The sequence below is a fragment of the Lycium ferocissimum genome, chromosome 7 (assembly GCF_029784015.1).
Source record: "Lycium ferocissimum isolate CSIRO_LF1 chromosome 7, AGI_CSIRO_Lferr_CH_V1, whole genome shotgun sequence".
Classification (NCBI taxonomy): Eukaryota; Viridiplantae; Streptophyta; class Magnoliopsida; order Solanales; family Solanaceae; genus Lycium; species Lycium ferocissimum.
The window spans coordinates 59535384-59553364 of NC_081348.1; the positions used below are offsets into that span (position 1 = coordinate 59535384).

At 35.2% G+C, this 17981-nt stretch overlaps 2 protein-coding genes across 2 annotated transcripts; one reads left to right on the forward strand and one right to left on the reverse strand.

Moving 5' to 3' along the window:
• Positions 1–758: 758 nt before the first annotated feature.
• On the forward strand, positions 759–11875 carry LOC132065779 (putative disease resistance RPP13-like protein 1). The gene is made up of 5 exons (XM_059459316.1): positions 759–882; positions 1159–4055; positions 6049–6416; positions 6534–6592; positions 11753–11875. The coding sequence occupies exons 1-2, from the start codon at positions 821–823 to the stop codon at positions 3602–3604; spliced, it is 2508 nt and encodes an 835-aa protein (XP_059315299.1). The 5' UTR covers positions 759–820; the 3' UTR covers positions 3605–4055; positions 6049–6416; positions 6534–6592; positions 11753–11875.
• Positions 8631–16571, reverse strand: LOC132065780 (ABC transporter G family member 15-like). Its single transcript, XM_059459317.1, has 9 exons — positions 16136–16571; positions 14188–14267; positions 13194–13655; positions 12898–13020; positions 11848–11976; positions 10546–10830; positions 9968–10237; positions 9772–9879; positions 8631–9216 (listed from the first exon to the last, which is right to left on the reverse strand). The coding sequence occupies exons 1-9, from the start codon at positions 16368–16370 to the stop codon at positions 8857–8859; spliced, it is 2052 nt and encodes a 683-aa protein (XP_059315300.1). The 5' UTR covers positions 16371–16571; the 3' UTR covers positions 8631–8856.
• Positions 16572–17981: the final 1410 nt, after the last annotated feature.

Genomic DNA, 17981 nt, shown 5'->3' on the forward strand with positions numbered 1-17981 from the left:
CTCTAACTGAATTTCGTACCACCTAAACCCTCCAAGAAGACGTTTATTGTGTCACTTGGACACAAAATTAATGCATCTAGACACAATAAGTGCGTGCAATTCACAAAATTTTTTAAAAAAAAAAAAAAAGTTATATTTTTGGTTTGTTTTCCCGTTTATAAGTGTCCTTAGGGACCCACTTTAGTAGCATTATATATTTGTTCACACTCCTATGAGATGTGAGTGAAACGCACACCGCTATGTATTTAAGTGACACATAAAACGTCTTCTTGAAGGGTTTAAATGGTACGAATTTCAGTTGAGGTATCCAAGTGAAATTCTTTGAATAAGTTCAGGGACCTATCCATGTATTACACCAAAAAAAAAAAAAAATTGAGTTACTTAGCTTAGGACCCCACTACAAGTCCCATTTATATTGCTCCAAGAGTCCAAACATGACTTTTAGAGTCATGATGATATTGCTGAGGAACACGTCTTTACCATAATATTTTTGTCAATTAGCAATAATTCTCCCATCAAACATGGTGGCATGGCCTTCATTCTCTGCTTTGCTGAGCAATTGAGCAGAGTAAACAGTATTACAGTGAAATGGATATTGGCCTAGCAGTTGGAGGTTCTTTTCTCTCCTCAGCCTTGAACGTGATCTTTGATCGTCTGGCTCCTCGTGGCGATTGGCTGAATAATATTTTTCAGAAACGGAAACAAGATCTTAGTCTTTTCAACAAGCTGAGGATGACTTTGTTGGGCCTTCAAGCAGTGCTGGATAACAAGTTACAGACATCAAATCGATACGTAACTGAGTGGCTAAGTGAGCTCCAAGATGCTGTGGACGATGCAGAAAACTTATTGGAAGAGATCAACTATCAAGTTCTCAAGCTCAAGGTGTGGAAGAAAGTATTTTATTCATAAACTCAATCACTCTATGAAAGTAGCTAGCAACACCTTTATTTATAATAGTACGAAACCTACTTGACTTAAAATAGGAAAACCTATTCTTATATAAATTCTAACTAGACATAAAGTAAAATATCAAATCCTAACCGATCTTGATTTCCTGCAACTTTGAATTATTTTTTCCAAAAAGGTGGAAGCTCAGCATCAATACTCGGGAGAAACTAGCCTGGTGAGTGATCAATTTCTTGATAACATAATGCCCAGGGTCGAAGATATCCTTCATACCCTGAAAGCCTTGGAAGCACAAATTGGTAACCTTCGCCAGCTGGGAAACTCTGGTTCGAGTAAACATGAAACTCCTAAGCGACACCCTACGACATCTATAGTTGATGAATCTGATGTGTATGGGAGGAAAAATGAAATTGAGCAATTGGTTAATCGCCTACTTTCTGTTGATATAGATGGTGAAAAACCAAGTGTAATTACTATTGTTGGCTTGGGTGGGCTTGGCAAGACTACTCTTGCTAAAGTTGTTTACAATGATCCAAGGGTGCAAAACCATTTTGATTTGACAGCTTGGGTATGTGTTTCTGAACAATATGATGCTCTCAAAGTTACAAAAACACTACTGGAAGAGATTGGTTCATCAGGCTCAATTGCTGATGACAATCTTAATCAAATGCAAATCAAGCTGAGGAAACAAATAAAAGGGAAAAAGTTTCTTTTTGTTTTAGATGATATTTGGCACGACAACTATATTGACTGGGTTGACTTGAAGAGTACTTTTGTGCAAGGAGAAATAGGAAGCAAGGTCATTGTGACGACGCGTAAGGATAGTGTTGCCTTGATGATGGACACTGAGCCGATGTATTTGAAGACTCTGTCAAGTGAGGAATCTTGGAGTTTGTTCGAGAGGCACGCATTTAAGAATAAAGAACTCCGTGAACATCCAGAACTTCAAGAAGTGGGTAAAAGAATTACAGACAAGTGCAAAGGGTTGCCTTTAGCTCTAAAGGCAGTAGCCGGTCTCTTACGTCTAAAATCAGGGATTGAAGAGTGGAGAATTGTTTTGCGAAGTGGAATATGGGAGCAATCACTAATTTCTTCCGCAGGCATATTACCCGCATTACAACTGAGCTACAATGATCTTACCCAGAATTTGAAGCGTTGTTTCGCCTACTGTGCAATATTTCCTAAAGATTTTGCGTTTGATAGAGAATATGTTGTTCAATTGTGGATTGCTAATGGTCTTGTGCAACAACTTCAAACAGATAAAACAATTGAAGATACAGGCAACAGGTATTTTCTTGAACTGTTATCAAGGTCGTTAATCGAACAGGAGTCCAAGAAATTCATGATGCATGACCTTGTTAATGATTTGGCACAATTTGTGTCCTCGAATCTCTGTCTTTGGTTGGAAGATCTCCAAGGATCTCATTTGTTGGAAAGGGCTCGACATCTATCTTACTCTATGAAATACCATGAAAAGTTTGAGAAATTTAAACTCCTCTACAATCTAGAGCAATTGAGGACGTTGCTACCAGTAAATCAATTTATGTTTAATTGGTGTCATCTGGACAAGGAAGTGCTACACAATATATTTCCAAAGCTGGTATCCTTGAGAGTGTTATCATTGTCTAACTATTATATCACCGAGCTACCTGATATCTTGTTCATCAAACTGAATCAGTTAAGATTTCTGGACCTTTCTTATACTCATCTAATAGAGTTGCCCGCTTCAACTTGTGTGCTATATAACTTACAAACATTGTTGTTGTCACATTGTCAATATCTTGTTGCATTACCATCAAAGATGGAAAATTTGATCAGCTTGTGTTATCTTGATATCCGAGCCTCTCCTCTCTTAAAAATGCGGCTAGAAGAAAGCAAGTTGAAATTTATCAATGTTTTATTAGGAGCTAAGTGTGTTATAGGTGGATGTGATGGTATGGGGATTGAAGAGTTGGGTGACTTCCACAACCTCCATGGGTCATTATCAATCTTAGAGCTGCAAAATGTTGGCAATGGGAAGGAGGCTGCCAAGGCAAAATTGAGCAACAAAGAGCACCTTGAAGAACTATCGTTTGAGTGGAGTCAGATGGAACCTGATGATTCACAAGTTGAGCGAGACATACTCGATAATTTGAGCCCAAGTACGAAGATAAAGGAGCTCAAAATAGGTGGATATCGAGGAACAAAATTTCCAAATTGGTTAGGAGATCAATCATTTTGTACGCTGGTGAACTTGTCTCTCGAGAACTGCAATAACTGTGATTCGTTGCCAGCATTAGGACAACTTCCTTCTCTGAAATTCCTTATCATTCAAGGGATGCATGGAATATCAAAAGTGACTGAAGAATTCTATGGAAGTGAGTCTTCAAAAGAGCCATTTCAATCTCTAGTGGAACTTAAATTTAATTGTATGCCGGAGTGGAAGGAATGGCATGTGTTAGGGAAAGGAGAGTTCCCTAAACTTGAGTATCTTTTCATTAATGATTGTCCAAAGTTGATTGGAAAGTTACCAGAAAAGCTTTGTTCTTTAAAAATGTTGAATATTTGGAAATGTCAGGAACTCATCTTGGAGGATCACTGCCAACTTAATCAGTGCGATAATCTCCATGACTTCGCAGTTACTCATCTCAAGGTTAGTAACCGCCTGAAGCCTAGAAGGCTTTTAATTCCAACTGGGCTTAAGGATTTCAGAGTGTGAAAGTCTTGAACAGTGATCAATACTCAACACAAAAGCAAGAGTCTGATGCCATTTCCGCTAGGAGGTTTGGTTGCTCCCAATTTAAAGGTGCTTCCAGAACTTAGGTAGACATGTGATTGTCCATCTCTTGAGAAATTGGTGACATGTGATTGTCCAGAAATTGATTCTTTCCAGAAGGGGGTTTGCCCTTCAGTTACAAAGCTTTGTGTTGTCAATTGCAATAAACCCTGAATGGACAAAAGAAGTGGCGTTTACAGGAACTCCTCAGTCTGAGAGAATTAGTTATTGAGGAAAATGATAGCGACAAAGTTGGGGAACTGCATAGAAAAATTTTGAAGACTTGAGTCAAGCAACCTGAGAACACTAAACAGCAAAACTCTGGAAAGCCTCATCTCTCTGGAAACTCTACATATTGAACAATTCCATAAGATACAGTCATGACTGAGAAAAGGTATTCTTCTAGGTCTCATTTCTCTTCAACGCCTGCATATTAGTGAAATTTACATACATACACTCATACGCACACATATATTGTGTCATTGTGTGTGTCTCTATCTGTATATATTAGATGTATATTTTCTGTGAGATTCATTCTGGATATATTGTTATAACGGATGCTAGCTACAAATTTGAAGCTGTTGTTTGTAGCTTCTATGTCCAAATCAATTATTTTAATTCTAGTTCATTCCTTTGTAGAAAAAAAAAAGTGTTGTCAATCTGCAAAAATGCAAAAGATAAGTAATGTTCTATATTGCATCTTGGGAGTTTTTTATTAGGCATAATACATAAACAGACCCTCAAACTTGATCTCAGTTGGCAAGTATGACCTCGAACTTTGAGCGTGTACAAGTAGGCACCTCAGCTTGTATAAAGTTGAACATGTAAACACAAATGCTGACGTGACACACAAATTATGGAGGTGTCTAGATGATCATTTCGTAAGTTGGAGTGTTCAACTGACAGAGTGGAGACAAGTTGAGGTGCCTACTCATGCACACCCAAAGTTGGAGGGCATACTTGCCAGCTGAGGCCAATTTTGAGAGCCTGTTTATGTATTATGCCTTCTCATTAGCATACTGACCTTTCCGTCAGGTTTTTTCTTAGAGTTTTCTGTCTTTGGTTGAGTTTGGAGATACTGAAATGGACATGAATTAGAAACTAGCAAAAACATAACACCATTTGGATGTTCCACTGAAGGAGAATGGAACTTCTTTTCAAAAACTTGAAGACTATCATCTGAACTACGAGGACTTACACTTACCTGCTTGGTTGAACAATCTAAAAGAGTCTGTGGCAGTGAGGATGTGGGGAAGTTGATATAACAGAATGTACATATATCGGTGATAGTGTTATGGAGCTCTCTAAAATGTGTTGTTTCTTGGATGAAAGAATTGCACAACTATGACATGCATATCAGATAATAGTGTTGTTGCTACAGAACAAGCATTTGATTGATTTGGTGAGTTTTTTAGATTTAGGTACCTATAATGTATTGGTGTTCTGCAGAACCTTATTCTCGGATATCCTTTTCTATAGAATATCTTAGGAACTTAAAAGGATCTAGTGCCTTGAATTTGATAGTTCATATGTAAATTAACTTAACAGCATTGCTTCATTTTCTCCTCCTCCCCACCCTCAAAAAAAAAAAAACAAAGAACAACTAAGACTAGAAACTCAAGATTTCAGCCCAAAACATCTTTTATGCAGAAATTATCCTAAATCAATTCAACATAATACATATATTTTGCTAATTTACATACTAACTACTGTTTCTTTACTGTTCCTGCATGATGTAAAATGACCTTAGATATGATTTTGAGTATTTCTTTTGCAACTTTATGGCTTCCAATGGCAGACTTTCCTACTCAATAGCTTGTTGGGTGAATCGGTTTGGGTCTGTTGACTTGTTTGTGACAAATTGTTTGGGCATGTAAGGTTGAAACAAGGAGATAATAATTAAGGATAGGATCTTGCTAAATTTATAACGGAAGGCCAAAATCTGTAAAACAGCAAGATCTATAGAAAAATGACCATAAAAGAAGGGAGCTCTATCCTACTACTCCATCAAAAGGTGGTGGAGTTTGCAAAAGTTATCAAGGGAAAAGAAATCAGCTCCGGAAATCAGGGAGTAGTATGGTACTTTATGACTTCTCTTATGGGCCATTTATTAGTTAGTTTGATGCTATATAATTCTATCAAGTGCAGATTTTGTTATGGTTGTAACAGATTGGAGCTTTGCGTTTTCCTTCACACTTCCTACTTTTTTTCTTTTTCTGGGAACTTGTTGCTTTGAATTATGTCAATATGCTATCTGGTGGTCTACTCCCATTCTGTAGTTAGAGGTTATTACATCATTCATCAATTGGTCAAGATTTTCCTGGTTTATGGGATTACTTTGACTCTTTGAGCAGTGATAACTAATCTCTTTTGGTTATAAATGACAGATTGGTTATCGAGGATGTTAACATTGACCAATTAGAGGATTGATGATGAAGAAACAGTGACTCAGCTACGAATTTGGAGTTGAAGAGTATGTACATCTTGAGCCTGGTGATGACCATGCTGCTTTGGAAACAATACTGTGTAAAACTGGGATTCAACAGTAAAACTGGGATTCTTCGGTCACAAGTTAGTCAGCTTATGCAACAATGTAACAGATGAGAATCCTGGAAATTTATTCTCAAGCACTGATGAATCAAAATTGCTTCTAACAAGTAATGCCTTAGCAAATTCTGCTCTAAGTTCTTTTGCTCGGCTGACGACGCTCTTGTATTTTGAATTTATAATATGTGATGTAGACTTTGTCCGCCCTGTAGATATGTTTGATATGGCTACACATTTTTCTAAAAAGAAAAGTTACCTTTTTGTGCTTCATCGCGTTGAATTGTGAAAATTAATGACTAATTAATGATTGTTTATCATGTTTTAGGCAGTTTGGAGTATTGAGATTTGAAAGATGTCAGGAGAATTCATCACCGGATTTTTGGGGTATGCAATCTACTTATCTTCTAATGTTTTGTGTTCTACCTATTGTTTTGCTTTATTCTTTTTTTCTTTTCCAGTTTAGTTCATTTTTTACTGACATGTGGCGAAATTTGTTGACGTGCAATCTGGTTCTTGGATAGGCATAGCTTGTTTTTGAGTGTTTTGAGTCTGGTCATTTCAATTAATTTATGTTTGGATTATCAATATGATTCATATTGTTTATCAACTTGAGCTTGTAATTTTCCCCTTTGAAATTTATGTTACTCATTATAAACACGATTTTAATACTCTCTATACCGTTTTGAAGAGTTTGTACTGAGGAACATGAAAACACGTGCAACGCATGTGTCGAGAAATTAGTCTCTATATAATTAATATGTACTATATATTATATACTAAGTATTAATTAATCATACTTTTGTTATACATTAATTATCTATCGATGATAGTCATGGTTAGCCGGATGAGAATTATTTGTAAAAATTTCATGTGGCGCCTATTTTGGTGGCGTCATTTAAGTAATACCCGGCGGAAATTTTATTTTGCACCGTTACCCGCTTTTGATTTTAAAATGGTGTAAAAAGACAACTTTGTCTTTTTTTTACTTTTGAAGCTGATATCATTATTTTACGCTTTTGTTTGTGTGAAGTTACATCGTCGTTGCTAACATTTGTATTCAGTTGTTTTGATTCTTTTGCAAGTTGATCTTCTGCAAATTGAAGGTACAATTTTGTAACGTAGGTTACTTGTTATTTTGAATTTAGTAGCTTGTAATGTGGTTTTATATGTGATCATTGGGGGTTTAGCCTGCGGTTACGGTTTTTAACCAACGATTAGATTTTTTGTAACGTTTTTCTATTGTTGAATCAATTTGAAACGAAGTCGAAAATGTGCAGCCATTTAGGGTTAGATTATATGCGAAATTGAGTTTTAAAATGTAGTTATTGATTAATTTCGAAGTTATTAACTATTATTAACTAATTTCGAAGTCAAGCGATATTTGTTTTTGTAATTTCAGCAATTATTATGGCAGTAGATCATGTGATTTTTGAGGTTGGCTTGTAAAGTTCAGACACCTGTGCATGAGCATTGTCCTTTTTTGTCTTGAAACATGAGGCGCATATGTATGAGTCGCATTTTTTGTATTTTTTCCCTTTTTGGGGTTTTGTATAATCTGAGACACCTGTGTATGAGTATTGTGCTTTTTGTCTTGAAATATGAGGTGCATATGTATGAGTATTTTTTGTATTTTTTTTCTTTTTTTGGAGTTTTATATGATATGAGACACTTGTATATGAGCATTGTGTTTTTTTATCTTGAAATTTGAGGCGCATCTGTATGAGTCCCATTTTTTTTTTTCCCCTTTTTGGGATTTTGTATAACATGAGACATTGGTGTATGAGCATTGGGCTTTTTTGTCGGGCGCATATGCATGAGTTCAATTCTACTAATAAAATGTACCCATAAACCAATAAAATAGACGGCGAATTTAAAAAATTGGCAAAAAAAGGCAAGGGAAAAAAGATTAAACCGATATCAAAGAATCAAGACAAAGTAAGCTTCTCATAAATCCCTTAATTAGCGAGCTAACTAGGGAAGTCCCATTATTAGAAATTAGAGGAGATTTCTTTTTAACCTTGTTATATACAAAGTTCCTTTGGTCAAACTATTTTAGATTCACATCGTTAAGTCCACTAAGAAAAAACAAACACTTCTTACAGAAAAGTTCTCTATTAATAGTGCTTGAACCTAAGGATGGAAGAATTTCAACCATCCTACCACACCCCGGTGGTATCAAATAGAAGGCATAGTATATTATCTGCTAGCATGTGCTACAAATGTTGGCTTTAGTGCATTGTATTCCACAACCAACAACGATAAATCTGTGCATCTAAGCGGTACCAAAACTTTGATTTACTGAAATATAATTTCAGAAGATTGAAATATATATGTACAAAAATTTCCAAAAATATAGTCACATTTTCCAATACCATGTGCTAAAGCAGGACAGAAGGTTAGAAAAGCAACAACACAACTAAAATATCAAGAAATAGTAATTCCAATTTAGGTGACAGCAAAAGAAGGGACACTTCTCTTGTGTGTATATATATCTGATGATGATACAGCAATTTGTCTGGCTCTATAATGGAAGCAAATTTATTGTCATGGTTCAACAAATGAAACCTCAAGGACAATTAAGTTTAATCTTATGAACTAATGAGATATTATTAACAGTAATCAGATGACAGCATCTTTGTAATATAGTTCTATGGGATTGGAGAACTAAGACCCTCTTGAGAAGACAATGACCTGAGAGTATGTTGCCTTTTTGAATGTGATAAAGATGGTTTCCTCCTGAATGACGGCCGCTTTTTGAGTTGATGCATAGTTCTCTTGGCATACATTGATCGGAAAAATGGCGTAGCTTTCTCTTTTAGCTTGAGAATGATAAAGAATAGAAGCCTGTACATCACGATGAGGGCGTATAATGCAAGTAAATCCCACCACTTTGAATGATCCAACGACAATTTGAACATATTTGTGATGACATATTCTCCTGTTAGTTTATCTCCGCCAGGAATTAGCGGATCAAATACAAGTCCAATCATATCATTCTTATATGATCCCTGCAATAGTATCAATATGTCATCTTCTATGAACTCGTCAAAACTATTCTTAATACATAGAGAATCTGTTTTAAACTGTTTGGCCAAGCTTCTAAAATTTATTTTTATTTTTTTTTTTGGTTGAAAAGTGCTTTTACAAAAAGTACATTTGGCGAGAAGCAGTTTGTGTTTAGCTAATAAATTTAAAAAACAGTTTTGAGCAAGAATTAGTATTTGGTTAAGCTTTTAAAAACTGTTTCTAAGTGTATTTTCTCAAAAGTGCTTTAAAAACATTACTTTTGGAGAGAGCTACTTTTGTTAGCTCCTACTTCTATTTAAAAAAGCAGTTTTTTTCTCCTTAAAAAGCTTGGTCAAACACCTCACCTGAAAAAGAAAGCACTTTTTTTTTTTTTTTTTTTTTTTTTTTAAAAAGAAGCACACTTTTGGCCTAGGAGAAGCTTGGCCAAACAGACTTTAGTCTCCATTCATTGATAAAATTTGATCAAAATCTCTATAGGTACTAAGAAAATTTTTCCACAAGTTGCAAAATAGATCACATGCTGCTTTAGTTGTTACCTGTAAACCCCATGCCCCATAACCGATAAACGAAATCGGATAGCGCCAAATTGGCTTGGGAAGATCTGGCAGCAAACGGAAAAATCCAGCAGTCATCATCATGATTCCCTGTATAAAGCAATGCGAGAGTGTAATTACTTAGACAAGTTTGGTAGATAAAATAAGATGAGAAGTGTGTTAAGCAGTAGTTACTTACAAGCACACCAGCTCCTGTTATGATTCCCATTAAGAAGTTTGGAACAAGTGCAGCCACAATCATCATGCAGCTCTCAACAACAGCGATACAACCGAAAAGATTTAGGCAGAAAAAAACATAACGGAAGAATCTAGCCCGAAACACCATGTAATAGGTGATGGTCCCAGTGATGAGTGAAACTGCAACTAAGAATGGAAATGATGAGAGAAAGTTTGCCAAAACGAATGCTCCAACACCATAGTGCCCGTTCAGCCTTTCTTTCGTAAAAACCTGTAAACGAGATATAGTATCAGTCCTAAAATGCTCTAAAACTCACAACAAAAAGACTCAAAATTAGCTGTCATGTCTTGTACTTGCGAGTCAGATAAAATTTATCTTCGACTCAAAATTAGGAACATAAATTATATTTGGAAAAACAATTTAGTCGAAGTTCAATTTATTTTTGAGAGTCAACAAATGGCCTAGGATAAGCAATTTAGGACTAGCTCCTTTCATTAAGAGTACTCTAGGTGTTTGTGTTAGGATACTTCACTGGTGTTCAGTATTTTTTTTAAAGATAGTAATAAACAGTTGTTTACCTTCATTTCTTCTATGAAGGATGGAAAGCCTCCAATGGACATGAAAGTCATGTAGCCCGTGACAAATCCACCACAAGCTCCCCGAGCCAATATTGCTGTGTAACTGGTGCCGACATCATAGAAGAGGGTACCAACTGCAATAGCTACAATGATATAAATTACTATGCGAGACCAATAATATCCCTTGTCTCTCGACATGTTTACAAATGATCTCCGTGTCAATGTCGAAAGTTGCTTTCCCCAACCAGCTTGACTTCCTTTTACTATTTCAATCTCAACTCCTTGCTGCAAGCAAAATGATGCATTATGGAGCCTTTAAATTGAACAATTTAGTGCATACTTCTTGTCAGGGGCGGTCCTATGTGGGTTCATATGAACCCACTTCGTTGAAAAATAACACTGTATATACATGTATATTTAATCTGTTTTTAAAAAATATATATGTATATACAGTGTTATTTATATATTTCTTATATATTGAACCCACTTGGTAAAAATCCTAGGTCCGCCACTGCTTCTTGTAGGAACTCTTTTCTTTGATACTTATCAACATTAGACAAATGCTCATTGTTTAAACAGCAAAAAGTTAGAAGAATGCTAATGTTTTGAGAATTTCAAACTATACTTGATGGAAGCTTGCCTGTCACATTTTTCTATTAGCTATTGCAGCATGTCAACAAACAGAGTTGCTTTTCCATTTATGGGGAGCGGTCTTGATTCTAAACGAAACATTCAATATCACCTCACAAGTTAAGTAATTTAGATTTCAATAGTTTAGAAGAGAAAAGTAGCCGACATGAAAAGCAAATCACATCCAGAACAGAGAAATTTTGCACACAAAGAACACTTATCAGATATAACACTTATCAGATATGTGTAAGACAATTTTTCAGCATGTTTTGCACGATGATTTGACTAACATTTCCAAGGGTTTCCAGCACTTGAAGATCTTCATCCTACGGACTGACACTTGCGATAAACTTTTTATTCCTACAGCTACTGGAACTCTTCCCCGTGATACTTGAGAAGTTAACAGAATTATAATTCTTTAGATGTATGTTAACTATATTTAGAGTCTCAAAATATACATGCTTGCTGGAAGCATTTCAGTGTAGAGCATTCAATGAGTTGTCTGTTAACAAATAAAATGGCTGTGCGTTTTATTAGACAAGCAAATCAAAATACAGCACTCATTCTCACTTTGCAGGTTGTGTGGCATAAATTTCAGTTATCTCCGAGGTGTAAAAAGCAGTGAAACAAAGGGGGGGAAATCACATATGAAGAGTGGGAAAAGGAACTAACAGTGGCCAAGAGTTCTCGCATCCGTGACCTGGCCCTTGCTGCGTATGCTGAGTGCTTATATTTGCTGGCAAGCATTTCTTTTATTTCTGCTGTTGCCATGTTCATTAAATAGTCAGTTTTATGTGTTTCCTGCATAACAACAACAAAGATTATCTCTTGAGCATAAGCTTTTGAGAAAAGTATAAACAACATATGATCCAAAACATGGAAGATAAATGACTGTTAGTATGAATTAGAAATTAAATGGTATCAAAGATAGAAGAGCAAGTAAAACTATACTGGCAAAAGTTTCTGATTGTGACATGTAAAACCGTATGTGGCCGTTTAGTACGCGGACAAAATTATCCTGGTATTATAATCCCAGGATTATAATCCTGGGACTAATTTCTCCCCTCTAAAAGGTGAGATAAAATAATCTCAAGGTTAATGGGATAAAGTGGGATATCCCATCTTTAAGTATGGGCTTCATTTTATACTTTGTTTAGTAGAAGATATAAATTTATCCTGGGATAATTTTATACCTTATATCAAACATGGTACAAAATTAATCCCAAAATTAGTTCTGGGATATCCCACCTTATACTGGGATAAAGATTTTCTATATTGCCAACAGAAAAACTAGAAATCCATCACTTGAGTCCATGGATTTTCAGTGTATGTGTATCTGGAATCATAGTTCTGAAGTAACACCTCGAGCACTTTTATCTTAAAATTTTCAATTTATATATTTTTGAGAACGTGGTAAACATATGTTGAAGGCTTTGCCAGTGCTTCATGTCACAAATTCATTGGGAGAAATGCATCAACAAGTCTAAATCCTGACACTTAAAGGGAATCAATAGCCAGCTTCAATTTTGAAGTCAAAGCTGATATAGAAGACTGATTACAAATAACAAAAGACTAACAAGAGTGGTCATAACAGGAAACTGCATAGCTATAGTAGCAGTTGTTGAAGTGTGTGCTCATCTTATCTAAAATTAAAGCAGTCCGAAAGAACAGACCCTTTATCACTTAATTATATTATGTCTCAACAGTCAACAATAGTCATACCCGGAGTCTTTGTGAACCTTTCAGTGTGGCTGTGACGACGTCAAAGTCCGAATTAACACAACGTAGGAAATGATCGGATGGATTTCTCCTACTTGGACATGGAAATCCCGATTCAGCAAAGAACTGAAAAATCAATAACAATGTGTAAATATTAAATTCAATCTCATCAGAAAGAACAATTCTAACAAAGAAACTAACAAGTTTCTAGAATGCAGATGCCAATTTGAAAGTAAAATTTTCAATACGCTCGTCTTTATTAAGATAAAAGATCATACAAATTTTATTACGCGTCTTACCTGTACTGCCAATTTTGCTTCTCCAAAATATACAGCCTCTCCACCAGACAACAGAAAGAGGTCATCAAACAAGGCAAAAACTTCACTACTAGGCTGATGAATAGACGAGATAACCGTTCTTCCATCACGTGAAATATTTTTAAGAGCTTGAACAACAAAGAACGCTGAGGCACTGTCAAGACCGGTGGTAGGTTCATCAAGAAAAAGTATACGAGGTCGTACAAGGATTTCAAGCGCAATGCCCAGTCTCTTTTTCTCTCCACCACTTATTCCTCTTAATTGCCAATTTCCTACCAACCGATCGGCACAATCACCTAGCCCCATTTCCATTATTGTCCCCTCCACAATGTCGTTTACCTCTTCTTTCGTCATGCTAGTTGGAAGTCGAAGATGGGCTGAATAAGTAATTGTTTCTCTTGGTGTTAGAGTTCCCAACAGCGTATCCTCTTGAGTAACATAAGCCTGTAAAATTCAGGCAGTTCATCAAAAAGATCATAAAGAAGAATCACCTTTGATTTTATTTACGATCCTTGTTACACGTCAAAATCGGTTATCAACAAAAAGTTTCTGATAACAATGTAATAATCTTATTTTTTTTTTATTGAGCACTTTGGAGAAGGTCTTTAACTTCAACATGCTCACCCGTCACATTATTATGATAGAAAGTGTTATGTTCTTTCTAGAAAAAGTCATACAGTCAATCCTCTTTATAACGGCGTCGTTATTCAGATATTTTTGGGCTGCAATAGCCAAATGATGTTGTACAGAACATATAATATAATATAATATAATATAATATAATATAACATTGAAATAGGTTCCAAATAAAACTCGGATGTTACAGTGAAATATTGTTATAAAGGATGACCGTTATAGAGAGGTTTGACCGTGTAACTGTTTGTTGTAAATCTTGAGAAATTGACATTCAAGATTTGAGAACTTTTTACGAGCAAACATGTGGTATGGAAGAAAAGATTAAATCAGAATAGCTTACAACAACGCCATAATCCAACCTCCTCTTCTTCCCGTTGAGAAGGATATTTCCAGTCATTACCACATTTGTCGACAGCCTACCTGCAGTCCAAAGCCAATCATGATTTAGCAAATTGTGCAGATATATTAATTCACTAAGAGGTGAATATGATCATCTACTTTTCCACTCTTTTTTATTTTCACCAATAAATTCAGTGAGTACTTGAGCTGGGGCTGATATCAAAGAGTCAGATAACAAAATTTATGCAGCACATGACCTCCTGACTGGATCTAAATTCACAACTTAGTACTAATGCTACTCATTTTATTTACGGGTTTATTAGCTCAAACTCTGTATATGCCTTAAAAAAAAATTACTTACACTAAATAAGTACAAATAATATATTCTGAACTGATTAAATCAAACGGATTATGGTAGAATTTCGAACTCAAACTCATAATGTTCACATCATGGACTTGCCGGAGATGATCAAATTCGAACCAACTTCAGCTTTTATTCCATGAATTCATTACATAGTTTTATGAATTATTTCCAGCATTAAATGAATTTATATTCCTCACTGGATCACCAAGTCAATAGGAACTTGCAATGAAAACCTTGGAATAATCCATAGTTTCATATCCCGTCTGGATCACCAAGTCCATTTTTATTTTCTATAACGTGACTACACTTACAAAAACATCATTAAATGTGAAAATACAGGTATCCGATATTCTTATTTTCCAAATAATGGGAGAAAAAAAAATGTGCCTGATCAATAGAATAGAAGACCTTAGAAATAAATAAAAGTCTGTCAATATTAATTAGAAACCAGAAAAGCCTTTTTCAACCCATAGTAAGTATGTGGCTAGAGATTCACATATCTTAATGAACTGTCCATCTGCCCAACTACCTTGCCGACCTTTAATTACAAATCTGGCATATTAAACCCAATAATACATAGGTTTATTCTTCCAGTTTTAATATATCTACCCTACTAAAGCCTACTTTCACATTTTATACTGGCAGTGTGTACATGAACTATATTTACATTTTGTCAACATTGGGGTACAGGGATCCTTCATTAAAAAAAAATGTTAAACATAAAACATAACTCAAAAATTTCGTTGTTAAACATAAAACATAACTCAAAAATTTCGTTCTTCACACACACACACACACACACACACCCAACAAAAAAGCGCCAAAAGATGACATTCTTGAAAAATAATGTGAAAAAGGGAAAACAAACAAACAAAAAGCACAAATGTATTCCAAGAAGTGGGGCACAAGGATGTGTCTAATGGAGACTAACTTAGGTGAAAATAATGGGAGATCAGAGTTAAATCCTAGGAAACAAATATGATTTTTTTTCCCGGCCTAATAATTAGAGGGCAACTGTGCTAGCGAGAGTAACATATTCCTGATAGAACAATCGAGGTGCATCCAAACTGATCTAAACAAACATCATTATAATATATAAGTATGTTCCAGGAAGTTGGGTACAAGGATGTGTCTAATGGAGACTAAATTAGTTGAAAATCATGGGAGATCAGAGTTAAATCCTAGAAAACAGACATGATTTTTTCATTCGGCCTAATAATTAGAGGGCAGATTACTAACACCTATCTTTGGCAAGAGTAATAGATCCCCAATAAAATAATCAAGATGCACACAAACTGACTTAAACACCATCATTATAATATATAGGTTCCAAGAAGTTGGGCACAAGGATGTGTCTTACAGAGACTGAATTAGGTGAAAATCATGAGAGATCAGAGTTAAATCCTAAGAAACAGATGCTATTTTTTTCCATTTGGCCTAATACTTAGAGGGCAGATTACTAGCACATGTGCTGGCAAGAGTAATAGATCCCCTTATAAAATAATTGACGTGCACACGCAAACTGACTTAAACGCCGTCACCATATATTCCAAAGAAGTGGGAGGAGAGTTAAAGAGAAGAAAACCTGCTAAAGTATCAAGAAGTGTGGATTTTCCAGAACCAGAAGGACCCATAATAGCCATAATTCTACCAGGTTCAGCATAACCACTTAGACCTTGAAGCAACTTCTTAGTTGGTCCATGCCCAAAATTTGGCAACATTACTGTTAGATCTTCCCATACTAAGTATGCAACTCCTTGATTATGCAATACCCCTTTCTCAATATCACCACTTGTCACCTCTATCTCCATTCCATCCATCTCCAAATTAAGAACTCTGTAAAACAACAAGAAAAAACAAGTACCCTTTAAACTATATATAATGACAAGATTTCTTTGTCATGAAATGATGACTCTAATGATCAGCACATATTTTTTTTCAGTTTATAAACTTCCAAAAAGTGCAACTCAAACATGTTTGCATCTATGTGTGTATATGTATTGAAGTTTTTTTTGGAGTTAGATAATGGGCATTATGGCAAAGCTTTTATGTCAAAGGGATAGGTGGGAAGTGAGGGGAATTAATGTTATGGGGTCCAATTTGCTACTACAATTTATGCAGTTTACAGTTGCAATAAATTTATTGTTGCCGCCTAGCTATGAATTTATTATTTTATTTTTTGAGATATGAGTCATGAGATAATTTTCTTACTTGCCCATTCTTTGGTCCATTATTTGCCTTGATGTGTGCTTGCAACAACATTTTTAAATGAAAATTTAATGCTGATCAAAACAGATGAATGAAAAAGATGGTACGTCCTACCGTGGATCTAACAATACTTTTTCCATGTTATAATATCTCATTGATATTTGCGTTAACGCTCTGATACAAGTAGAACAAGAAAACAGAAACCAAAAAAGGAAGAGAAAAATGTGCTCCCTCCTTTATATATACTCATCGTACATCTTTTAAGGTTTTTGCATGCTTTTTAAAAAGGAAACTGAATAGTTTTAATCGTAAGAGTATTTATCTAACCTAGCGCCTTTTCACTTCAATTTACATGTCTCATTTAATTCATTAATAATTAACTAGAATAGCTGCCATATTAGCAATAAACTTAAAATAACCCCATTCCTTCTTTATTCCTCATACCAGCCAAACTCAAAATACCGTATACACTTAATAGCCATATTTTCTATGTTCACCAAAAGATACCATAGCAGCCGTTATTCTTTTTTCTATCTCTTGTGTATATCTCCATCTCTATCTTTGCCTACTCCTCATTTTCTTAAAAAGTTCGATTTTAATACAATTTTCCTAAATTCTCATGAAAAAAAATTGTTTTTTCTTTCTAAAATCTGGTATGGTAGAAGATGCATGTAAAATTGAATAGTGAAGAGTTGAAGGTAGTGGCTATGGTGGACTGGATTAAGAGGGAGGTCGTATTATCTATGTATGTGTATTGCCCGAGTATAATTGAGTATAAAATGATCGGATGAAGTTACCAATGAAACCTCTGATGATCTGGCCAATGTATATTTAATGTGTAATCATTGTACAATTTATATGTAAAATCGGCGTATATGTATCGCCTTAGTAGTATAATGAATATATAATGACCGGATGAATTTACCAACGACAGCTCCGATGATCTCGTTGGTGTATATCTAATATATATTCATTGAATAATAAATTTATTACACACATATTATCCTATGATTATACATTAAGTATATACTTGGTGTATAATTGGGTGAGAAAGAGAGGGGTCACCTAAGTGTGTCTACTGTGTATATACAAGTGAAGGTGTGTTTGGTGTCATAAAAAACGCTTATTCATGTTAAGAGTTAAATCCATATTTTGCAGTTTTTCGCCCAATTCTTTTGAATTTTAGATAGAAATTGTTTTCGGATGGATAGGTTTCACGCTTA